This window comes from Hyperolius riggenbachi, chromosome 11 (assembly GCF_040937935.1).
Source record: "Hyperolius riggenbachi isolate aHypRig1 chromosome 11, aHypRig1.pri, whole genome shotgun sequence".
Taxonomy (NCBI): Eukaryota; Metazoa; Chordata; class Amphibia; order Anura; family Hyperoliidae; genus Hyperolius; species Hyperolius riggenbachi.
The window spans coordinates 158,975,284-158,987,483 of NC_090656.1; the positions used below are offsets into that span (position 1 = coordinate 158,975,284).

The 12,200-nt window shown below is 45.7% G+C and overlaps 2 protein-coding genes across 6 annotated transcripts in view; one reads left to right on the plus strand and one right to left on the minus strand.

The window, feature by feature from the left end:
* ZBTB3 (zinc finger and BTB domain containing 3) overlaps positions 1–11,042 on the minus strand; it is a 101,808-nt gene extending 90,766 nt beyond the window's left edge. For 3 of the 5 annotated variants that reach the window (XM_068259720.1, XM_068259716.1, XM_068259718.1), the window contains exons 1-2: positions 10,753–11,042; positions 10,250–10,368 (exon numbers count right to left, since the gene is read on the minus strand). The gene's annotated coding sequence lies outside the window, so the exon portion shown is untranslated. Of the gene's footprint in view, positions 1–10,249; positions 10,369–10,708; positions 10,731–10,752 lie in introns of those variants that run through there. The other 2 variants (XM_068259717.1, XM_068259719.1) reach the window with 2 other exon arrangements.
* Positions 10,926–12,200, plus strand: part of POLR2G (RNA polymerase II subunit G) — an 81,489-nt gene continuing 80,214 nt past the window's right edge. Inside the window, exon 1 of the mRNA XM_068259721.1 lies at positions 10,926–11,160. Within this exon, the coding sequence (XP_068115822.1) occupies positions 11,149–11,160 (12 nt within the window). The 5' untranslated portion in view covers positions 10,926–11,148. The remainder of the gene's footprint in view (positions 11,161–12,200) is intronic.

Here is a 12,200-nt window from a genome sequence, read left to right on the forward strand (position 1 = left end):
GATGATTGTTTTCTGTCCCATACTGTCAGAAACCAAGTTTGGAGATCTCGAAAGTGAGCCTGGGCCCACTCTACTGCTGGGAAAGTGGAGGACATTTGTCCCAGAATGGACATCGTATCCCATAGAGATGCATTCGGTACTGAAAGTAAACCCTGAATCTTTCCTACTAACTTCCTTTCCTTGTCGACCGGGAGAAATACTTTCCCTTCGATTGTGTCCCATAGCAGTGTTCTCCCCAGGCTCTTTTAGCCGGGCGCTCCACCCGGCTAGTTTTGGTGAGCACCCGGCTGTCATTTGCTCGCCTTCTCCTATCTGTAAGCAGAGTTGTGCAGAGAAGCGCTAGCTCTGCATTCTCTCATCTCCCCCCACCCGGCTGGAAAAAAAATTCTGGGGAGAACACTGCATAGTAGACCTAGAAAAATATTTTGCTGGCTGAGTTCTAGCTGAGACTTCTCTATACTCACAAATCACCCTAGTTTTTTCCAGGGTCTGGAGAGAAAAATCGAGCTCCTTTTTTAAGGCTACTTCAGAGCTTGCTAGGAACATGAAATCGTCGAGATAGGGAAGCACTCTCACACTGTGGAGATGCAGGAAAGCGATTACTTCTGCTACTACATTTGTGAATATTCTTGGTGCCGATGAAATGCCGAACGGCAACACTTGATACTGGTAGTGACAAAGAGAGCCTCCTATTCGTACCGCAAATCTCAGAAATGTTTGATATGCCAGATGAATGGGAACGTGAAGGCAAGCTTCTTCTACATCGACCGTGGCCAGAATCGCTCCCGGGCAAATCAGGTTCTGAACTGATGCAATGCTTTCCATGCAAAACTTTCTCTCCACAATGTGAGGGTTTAATGGCTTTAAATTTAGAATCATGCGATACTTGCCTGACGGTTTGCGTATCAGGAAGACTCTTGAATAGAATTCCTGAAACTGTTCCTGAATAGGGACCCTGCTGATTACATTCTTTTGTAGTAATGATATGATTGATTCTTTTAGGCTACTTGCACACCAAGACGTTGCGTTAGGTGCTACGTTAAGGTCGCATAACGTGCACCTAACACAACGTATGGTGCTGCAAGTGAGGACGGTAGAGTGAGCCGCGTTAGGCGGCTCGATTCCTATAATGTCTCCCAGAGTGGCGCTGATTGGCCAGCGGGACCACGTGATGCGGAGCGAGACACTCCGCATCACGTGGTCCCGCCGGCCAATCAGCGGCCGCCAGTGCAGTGAATATTAAGTAGCCATGTGCGCGGCTACTGTAGCTGGCTCTCCCCGCCTCCTCTCCGCCCCCCACTGCGCATGTGCAAACAGTCTAACGCGACTATAGCCGCTGTAACGCCGTAGCATGCTGCACTTTCCGGAGAACGTGCAGCGTTACATGTAACGCAACGTGGGCTGTGTGAACAGCCCACTTGTGTTACATTGCTGTGCGTTGGGGGAGCGTTACAGTGCGCCTGTAACGTCTTAGTGTGTAAGCAGCCTTAGAGCAGTTGCTTTTTCTGGATCTTTAGGAAAGTTTGTTATCAAAAGGCTGGGGGGAGGGGGAGAACTGAACTCTATTTTGTAACCGAATTCTACCAGGTTTAATATGAAGTCGTTTGATGTTATCTCCTTCCAAACTGTGGCAAACTGAGTTAGTCTCCCCCCCGACCTGAAGCGGACTGTCATTTTCCGGGTTTTGGGGTAGGGGTATTGGGTTTGTTGAAGAGAAAGGACAGCCTACCTCTACCAGTATTGAACGTCCATCTCCTGTTTTGTGCTGACCCTCTACCTGCCTGATCCCTGCGCACAGATCCCCTTTTGAATTGAAATCCCTTTGGTTAGGTTTCTTCCTTTTGTCTGGAAATTTCTTTCCTTTATCGGAAGATCTTTCCAGAACCGTATCTAAATCCTTGCCAAATAGTAGTTCTCCAGAAAACTCCATGGCGCATAACTTATGCTTGGAGGTGGCATCCCCTTTCCATGCGTTTAGCCATACAGCACGTCTAGAGGAATTTATTAGAGCTACAGCTTTAGCTGATGCTCTCAAAAACTAAGCTTTCATTGGGGGGTATTTGGTCCCAAGTAAAATGTTCCTCTCTATGCATGTTAATGGGAAAAAGGTGGGAAAAATAAACAAAATTCACTATTTCTCAATTTTGACCAATTTCTGTTTAAAAATAAAAAGTGCGATTGACATAAAAACTGTTCCACCAGTTAAAGTCGCCGAAGTATAGATATCCAGATGTGTCCCCAGTATCACCCCACCCCCCAGTATAGCCAGATGTGTCCCCAATATCAGCCCCCCCAGCATAGCCAGATGTGTCCCGTGTTTGCCACCCCCAGAATAGATTGACAGATGCACCACCAGGAATAGTGCCCCTCTTTATAGCCAGATGTGTCCCCGGATCAGGATTACCCCCATTATGGCCAGATGTACCCCCAGGATTAGCGCTGCCCCCCCCCATTATAGCCAAAAGTGTCCCCAGTATTAAGGTATGCCCCCCCTCGCCCCGGTGCCCAGATGTGCAAAATTTGTAAACCCCCCTCCCCTTAGTTACTCAGATGTCCCCCAGTAAACATGTATACCCCCCTATGCAAATCCCTCTCCCCTCCCCCCAAGAATCTATAGCCAGTTGCCCCCCCCCCCCCCCCCATCAGGCAGCCCCCTTCGTGCAGAGATAGTTAATAAAAATGCACAAGCAGGCAGTCTCACTCACCTACCTCGGTCCTGCGACTATCCTGATGCATGATCCTCCGATCCCCGCTCTGCAGTCAGCCGCATATTGCCAGTAACCCGGGTCCCGGCTTGATGACGTCATCAAGCCGGGACCCGGGTTACCGGCAATATGCGGCTGACTTCAGAGCAGTGATCGGAGGATCAGACTTCAGGACAGTGGCAGGACCGAGGTAGGCGAGTGTGGCTGCTTGCTTGTGCCTTTTTATTAACTATTTGTGCGCCGAGGGGGACAGATGAAGGATCGCTGCAGTTCACTACTGCAGCGATCATTCATGGGAGGAGGGTACAGGGAGTGCAGAATTATTAGGCAAATGAGTATTTTGACCACATCATCCTCTTTATGCATGTTGTCTTACTCCAAGATGTATAGGCTCGAAATCCTACTACCAATTAAGCATATTAGGTGATGTGCATCTCTGTAATGAGAAGGGGTGTGGTCTAATGACATCCACACCCTATATCAGGTGTGCATAATTATTAGGCAACTTCCTTTCCTTTGGCAAAATGGGTCAAAAGAAGGACTTGACAGGCTCAGAAAAGTCAAAAATAGTGAGATATCTTGCAGAGGGATGCAGCACTCTTAAAATTGCAAAGCTTCTGAAGCGTGATCATCGAACAATCAAGCATTTCGTTCAAAATAGTCAACAGGGTCGCAAGAAGCGTGTGGAAAAACCAAGGTGCAAAATAACTGCCCATGAACTGAGAAAAGTCAAGCGTGCAGCTGCCAAGATGCCACTTGCCACCAGTTTGGCCATATTTCAGAGCTGCAACATCACTGGCGTGCCCAAAAGCACAAGGTGTGCAATACTCAGAGACATGGCCAAGGTAAGAAAGGCTGAAAGACGACCACCACTGAACAAGACACACAAGCTGAAACGTCAAGACTGGGCCAAGAAATATCTCAAGACTGATTTTTCTAAGGTTTTATGGACTGATGAAATGAGAGTGAGTCTTGATGGGCCAGATGGATGGGCCCGTGGCTGGATTGGTAAAGGGCAGAGAGCTCCAGTCCGACTCAGACTCCAGCAAGGTGGAGGTGGAGTACTAGTTTGGGCTGGTATCATCAAAGATGAGCTTGTGGGGCCTTTTAGGGTTGAGGATGGAATCAAGCTCAACTCCCAGTCCTACTGCCAGTTTCTGGAAGACACCTTCTTCAAGCAGTGGTACAGGAAGAAGTCTGCATCCTTCAAGAAAAACATGATTTTCATGCAGGACAATGCTCCATCACACGTGTCCAAGTACTCCACAGCGTGGCTGGCAAGAAAGGGTATAAAAGAAGAAAAATTAATAACATGGCCTCCTTGTTCACCTGATCTGAACCCCATTGAGAACCTGTGATCCATCATAAAATGTGAGATTTACAAGGAGGGAAAACAGTACACCTCTCTGAACAGTGTCTGGGAGGCTGTGGTTGCTGCTGCACACAATGTTGATGGCGAACAGATCAAAACACTGACAGAATCCATGGATGGCAGGCTTTTGAGTGTCCTTGCAAAGAAAGGTGGCTATATTGGTCACTGATTTGTTTTTGTTTTGTTTTTGAATGTCAGAAATGTATATTTGTGAATGTTGAGATGTTATATTGGTTTCACTGGTAAAAATAAATAATTGAAATGGGTATACATTTGTTTTTTGTTAAGTTGCCTAATAATTATGCACAGTAATAGTCACCTGCACACACAGATATTCCCCTAAAATAGCTAAAACTAAAAACAAACTAAAAACTACTTTCAAAAATATTCAGCTTTGATATTAATGAGTTTTTTGGGTTCATTGAGAACATGGTTGTTGTTCAATAATAAAATTATTCCTCAAAAATATAACTTGCCTAATAATTCTGCACTCCCTGTATATTAATTGGCCAAAAGGGAACATGTTCCCTTCCACCAATTAGTATTGCAGCTGACAGTGCCGGAGGGTGCACTCTAAAGAGCACCCGACCGTGCACAGCAGGGCTGCAGCCAGGTCAGTATATCTACGTCGCTGTGGCTTGGAGGGCGCCACAGCTATACTGTAGTGGTGGGGAAAGTGGTTAATTAAATCCTTGATGGAATCATGAATAGGAAATGTCTTTAAGTCACATGTTTTTAATCCTCTGAAAATTTCATCCTGAATAGAAACAGTGGGAGTATCAGCTTTAATTTGCTCTGATTCATTAACTGCTTTAAAGGTTCACGGTCCCTAAAAAAAAAAAAAAAAAAAAAAAAAAGCTAATCCACTTACCTGGGGCTTCCTCCAGCCCATGGCAGGCCGGACATGTCCTCGGCGCCGCTCCGCAGGCTCCCGGTCTCCTCCGGTGGCGCACCCGACCTGGCCAGGCCGGCTGCCAGGTCGGGCTCTTCTGCGCTCCAAAATGCGCCTCACGTGGGCGCGCTGACGTCATCGGACGTCCTCCGGGCTGTACTGCGCAGGCGCATTAGTTCTGCGCCTGCTCAGTACAGCCCGGAGGACGTCCGATGACGTCAGCGCGCCAGAGTGAGGCTCATTTTGGAGCGCAGAAGAGCCCGACCTGGCAGCCAGCCTGGCCAGGTCGGGTGCGCCACCGGAGGAGACCGGGAGCCTGCGGAGCGGCGCCGAGGGGACGTCCTGCCTGCCACGGGCTGGAGGAAGCCCCAGGTAAGTGGATTCGCAAATTTTTTGGGGGGGGACCGTGAACCTTCCCTTTAAGTAGTTCTTCAGTGTCTTCCCCATTAAAAAGATATTTAGGGACTTTGACAATAATTGAGTCTTCTGAAACATCTGAACCCATTGCTTCACCTTCATCTGACTCACCCTTAGACTGCTGCTGCATCTGCCTGACCCGAACCTCCTGGACCCTCAGATAGATCAACTGGCTGAGAAGCAGATAGGGAGGAAGGGAGTCCACCTTGTAAAGCCGAAGAAGTACCAGGTTCACTAACAGGTATAGGCAGAGGAGGAATCGAAGGGTTAGGTAGAAAGGCAGATCTAAATGCAGAAAAAGTATTTGTCATTTCATCTTTCATAGAGTTAATTAAATCTAATAAAGCTAAAGCAGTCTGAGCTGGTTCTCTCTCTGGGGGGACTGCCTCTTTAAAAGTGACTGACATTGTTTGCACATATTTCTAGTAGCCCCTTTATGCAGTCTAATGTTACACTTCTGGCATCTCAATCTTTCAGGCTGTTGCTGTGCATGCTTCTGCAAAACAGTGAAAGGAGTGTAAGAGAGAGAGAACTCCAATAACTTTATCATTGCTAGAGGCAGTGATCCTTAAAGTTATCCACATACCTGCCCGGTTTCCACTGAGGGAGACTGACCCAGCCAGGTATCTGTGGCAGTTGCCGCTGCGGAGGTCTGTTCCTGCTCCATGCGGCTGTCTGGCGTCCCACGTGTGAGAGAGCGCATTGTCCGCGCTCCCCTCGGCTAAGAAGATACCGCCCAAGCACTTCCTGTCTTCGCCGGTCAATCAGCGCTTACAGAGAAGGCGCGTCATCTCCACTCCTCACCGCTCTACACGCTGGGATGCTAGAAGGCGGCGGTGATGGCGGCGATCCACTCCATTCAGGATAACTTGTGCCAGGTACATTACTGCCCAAACCACACAAGCTAAAGCTGGAGCATCCCGCTCACAGCTTCCACCGCCACTAGGAAGCAAAACCTGCCTAGCTGCATAGGCGCCCCAAGCAAACCTGTACAATTAAAACAAAAAAACACTATCCAGGTGTATTCCTCAGGTGAAGGGAAACAAACAAAAACTGAAGTAGCAAGGGAGGAGAGGCCTTTATATTGGCAGGTTCATAAAATGTATTACTCTTTTCAGGTGTTTCCGTTTGGGGAGGGAAAATACAATGTCTCAGCAGCAGCCATCCTGGAGGATGATGGGAGAAAAGCACTTGTATACTTGTCATTATCCACCGCTCTACTCTCCACTGCAGGTATCCACTAATCTGAGGTCTCAGTGCTGCATTCCCCTCTGGGCATGTAGCGCCAGTAAAGTGGGATTCCGAAAATGTGGTGGAGGAGAGCTGCGGCCGGGGAGGAAGTGGGGTGGGCAGGACGCTGCTCTCACTTTTTTTTAACAGTTTACATTTTATTGAAGTTTTTGTCGTGATACCAGGGCTGTGGAGTCGGAGTCGTGGAGTCGGGGCAATTTTGGGTGCCTGGAGTCGGAGTCGTGAAAAAATGGACCGACTCCTAATGAATTTAAACTGTAATTAAAATAGAAAATATGAAAAAATGTTCTATTTCATAGAATAAATATATTCATACATACAGTAATAGCTGTGCTTAGTCCACAAAAATGAAATAAACCAATCAAAATTAATTACTTGTGCTGCTTCAATGAAGCAGTCTCTGTATTTTTAAAGTCAGATATACATATCTGATTGTGACTGTATATATGATGTGTACACAGGAATCTCTTATATATACTAAATAACATCTATGCTGTAAGTATAATGCCTGATGTGTAGCCGTGTCACTAATAGAGATGGTCAATGAGATGGAAATAAGTCTGTGTTGATTCTGATTTATGCAAATGCACGCACTCTCTTTGCTCATGAAATCAGTGGCTGGATAGTGTACTGGTTAAGGGCACCGCCTTTGACATGGGAGACAAGGGTTCGAATCCTGGCTAGGGTCAGTACCTATTCAGTAAGGAGTTCAAGGCAAGATTCCCTAACACTGCTGGGTGGCCTCTTGAGCGTGTCCCAGTGGCTGCAGCTCTTGAGCGTTTTGAGTCCAACAGGAGAAAAGCGCTATACAAATGTTCAGATTATTATTATTATATCAAATAATTTGATATGTTGTTAAAATTTGGTTTGGTGACTACGAATTAAATGGTACCTGAGAAGGATGAAAAGAAAAGTTTTATACATTCCTGGGGCTTCTTCCAGGCCCCTTCAGGCTAATCAGTCCCTCGCTGTCCACCTCCACCACCTGGATCTTCTGCTAGGAGTCCTGTGTGCATGCGCACTACTCCATACTGGCTCAAGTACCTGGACTCATAGCAGAAGATCCAGGTGGCGGAGGAGGAGGACAGCGAGGGACTGATTAGCCTGAAGGGGGCTGGAGGAAGCTCCATGTATGTTTAAAACTTTAATTTCATCTGTCTCAGGTTTACTTTGTTACACAGTAGTACTATACTATACATATGCACTCCCCACAGAGCTGCAGGGAATCCACTGAGAATCTTGTGCACATTGAACACAGAGGTGTTATCACCCATAAACCTGGTTCAGATTTGTACATGAAGAATGTTTAATAGAGGAAGAATAGCATCATTCTCCTGCAGAGTACCTGCACATAACTCTTACATGTACCCACAGTTACATTGCCTAGGGGCTGATCCATATTAAGATTGTACATGAAGAATGTGTAATAGAAGAAGAATAGCATCATTCCCCTGCAAATCACTCTTACGTGTATCCACAGTCTCATTGCCTAGGGCCTGATAGATGTTCTTTATTCCTGTCTTCTACAAGTACTCTTACCAAGGACTAGTTTAAGTCTATGACTAAAAGTATTAGAGGCAGAAGATCAGCTGGCTAGCTTGATAACTGGTATTGTTTAAAAGGGAATAAATATGGCAGCCTCCATATTCCTCTCACTTCAGTCGTATTTTAAAATTCCTAAGCGTTAGCAGTTCAGAGATGCATTTCATGTTACATACTTTCAATCAACAAAATTTTTATATGCAAATTAGAGGAGTTGGAGTCGAGGAGTCAGAGTCAATGGAATCCTAACCTGAGGAGGAGTCGGAGAATTTTTGTACCGACTCCACAGCCCTTCTTTTAGCCATAGAACAAGCATGCAGCAGATCAGGCGTTTCTGACATTTTTGTCAAATCTGGCAAGATAAGCTGCATGCTTTTTTCGTATGTGTGATTCAGACAGTACTGCAGCCAAAGAGAACAGCAGGACTGCCCGGCAACTGGTATAATTTAAAAGGAAATGCCATAGTCCGAAAAATATGGCAAAAATGACGCCTTATGAGTTTATGGGGAGGCTTACCGCACCTCTCTTGCCCTGGCGTCAGCCTCCGTTTTGCTGTAAAGAGGCCTGATCCAAAGTTCTAGTAGACGCATGCGCAGTCTGAGGAAGTACGCTCTCACTCCAGTGGGAAGACATTCTCGACGTGCATGCGTACTGGGCTTAGGGCCTGTTTCCACTGCACGCAGATTGGATGCAGAAAAACTGACTCCAATGAATGCCTATGGGAAAATCTGCTTCAGAAAAACTGCGTTTAGTGGAAACAGGCCCATAGGATTTCATTGGAGTCAGTTTTTCTGCATCCAATCTGCGTGCAGTGGAAACAGGCCCTTAAGGTCGACGGGAAGTGCAGTCACAAGGTGCCCAAGCAGAAATACTGCACATGCGCAGTGTCAGAGGGCGGGCACGATGGGTATGTCTTCCCGCGGAATGCGCACATACTCCCGCAGACATATTGCGCATGCGCTGACCCAGCCGATGAGGATTTCAGAACGGGCCGCTTTACAGTGAAACAAAGGCTAACGCTGGGGCAAGGGAGGTGCCGGTAAGCTTCTACTCTTCTCCCCATACACACACAGGGCGTCATTATTGCCATATTTTACGACTAAAGCAGCCCATACACTCAGCCGATTTTCTGACCGATCGATCCCGATCGATCGATCGATTGCAAATCGGTTGGCCAATCGACCGATCGACGGCCGATTTCGATCGATTTCGATGGATTTCCATCGAACTTGCAGGGTGGAAAATTTAGGTCGATCTGATGAGATTGCTTATCAGTTTGCATTGGCCTTAATGGAAATCTGATGGCAAAAAAATGCCATCAGATCGAATTTCAATAGATTTCAAACTGAAATCTATTGGAATTCTATCCTGGTAAAAAATGTTCTAAAAACGCATCAGATAGATCATCAGATGCATTTCTTATCTATCTGCTGCCAATCTGACGAGTGTATGGGCACCTTTAGTTATCCTTTAAAGAGAACCCGAGGTGTGTTTAAAGAATGTTATCTGCATACAGAGGCTGGATCTGCCTATACAGCCCAGCCTCTGTTGCTATCCCAAACCCCACTAAGGTCCCCCTGCACTCTGCAATCCCTCATAAATCACAGCCGTACTGTGAGGCTGTGTTTACATCTGTAGTGTCAGTCTCAGCTGCTCCCCCGCCTCCTGCATAGCTCCGGTCCCTGCCCCCGTCCCTTCCCTCCAATCAGCAGGGAGGGAAGGGATGCAGGCAGGGACTGGAGCTCTGCAGGAGGCGGGGAGAGCAGCAGACTGACACTATAGAGATAAACACAGCCAGCTCTGACAAGCTGTTTGTCAGCAGCGTGGCTGTGATTTATGAGGGATTGCAGAGTGCAGGGGGACCTTAGGGGGGTTTGGGATAGCAACAGAGGCTAGGCTGTATAGGCAGATCCAGCCTCTGTATGCAGATAATATTCTTCAAACCCACCTCGGGTTCTCTTTAAGCTAACATGCTGCTGAATAATATAGCCACTACAGTACATGTTAATTTTAAAGAATTAAAAAAAAAAAAATACATATTTATGTCATTTCAGCGTACTAACTACTTACCTTCACAGTATGTTCCAATATATACAAGAACTTTAAAGAGCTATTCCATCTTGCTGCTTTAGTTGTCTCAGTACGAGTGCTTGAGGCTTGGGGACCAACATTTCTGTAGTATTGCAATTCTGTCAACATATATGCATTGATCAGTATTGAGTTCGAGGTGTACAAGATAAACACAATATGCAACTGATATTAACATTTTTGAACCTATATTGTGAAAGCATTTCCTTGCCCCAAGTGCCTTCAAATATCACAATGAAAACGTAAAAGATGTTCTGTTTTTTAATGAATGACTACAAATATACGACTGTAGAAAAAAAATGAACACTAATCTAACCCTCCAGTATAATAACCTACACTGCAGCTTTTCATATTAAACGTATAAATCATGCAGGCCATATCTCTACAACAGATATCCCATGCATCAGAAAACAATACAGGCGAAAATGATTAGTATATTACGGTATTTAATTGTGTGTCACGTGATACTCCCCTCTGTCGCTCACCTGCACAAAGCCAGTCGTGATAAACCCACCTCTCCTATGCAGTGATTGGAGACTGTCGGACCTGTCCCATCGAAGCTGGTTGGTCAATACTGTTAATGATAGACCACCACATCAGCCAATCAGGAGCACCACTCGAATAAATCTTTTCTTCTTGCTGTCCTTATCTTTGTCGCTATTGTTATCCTCTGCATTTTCGTATGTCTTCAATTTTCAGACAAGGCAAATCCAAAAAGCCCTAGCTGCTGCCAAACAGGGCTGAAAAGCTAGTACGTCACTTCCTTGCGACGTGACATCATGTTCTGAGACACAACCCTCACGAAAACAAACTTTATTGTTCACCAAAGAAGCAAAGCAGTACCTTTTACTGCTTGCGTTTAGGTGAAGCTGGTTTCGGCAATGTTCTACCATGTGAGTATTGTATAGCGTGACTGAGGTTTGTCTTGAAATTGTATAGTGTTTTAGTGCAGACAAGGAATTGTCTCCACCGCAACATGACGGGGTTATAGCCATGTAGACTGGAAGGAAAACTGCAGTGATAAGACATAGCTCCCAACTGTCCCTCTTTGGGAGCCCTGTCCCTCTTTCCTCCTCTTTTGTCCCTCTTTCCTCACCTTTTGTCCCTCTTTCCTCACTCTTTGAGGACTTTGTACCTCTTTCTATGTAAATATATATATTTCTCTACTAAAAAATGTGTTTGACTCTAAATTGATATATTATTACTGATTTTAAAATGTTCATATGAAGGAAAATGAACCACGATAGGAAAGACCAGTGTGGTTTGAATTATAAATCAACATATTTTTCTTATGAAATATTTATGCTATGCGTGATGGGGGCATGATCAGGGGTGTGGCAGGGGCGTGTTTTAAGGGACCCTCTTTCTCGTCTCAAAAAGTTGGGAGGTATGTTAACCACTTGAGGACCGTGGGCTTTACCAACCTTAAAGAGAATCTGTATTGTTAAAATCGCACAAAAGTAAACATACCAGTGCGTTAGGGGACATCTCCTATTACCCTCTGACACAATTTCGCCGCTCCTCGCCGCATTAAAAGTGGTTAAAAACAGTTTTAAAAAGTTTGTTTATAAACAAACAAAATGGCCACCAAAACAGGAAGTAGGTTGATGTACAGTATGTCCACACATAGAAAATACATCCATACACAAGCAGGCTTTATACACCCTTCCTTTTGAATCTCAAGAGATCATTTGTGTGTTTCTTTCCCCCTGTTCTCATGCACTGAAGTTTCAGGCTGCTTGTTTCTTCCTGCAAACAGCTTTGCCCTTGTCTGTAATTCTTCAGTATGTGAAAGCCCAGCCAGCTCAGAGGACGATTTATCCAGCTTGTAAAAGATAAGAGAGAAGAGAGAAGCTGCTCTAATCTAAATAATACACAGGCAGTGTGCATAGAGGGGCCTGGAAGGGGGAGTTCATAGCAGAACCACAACACC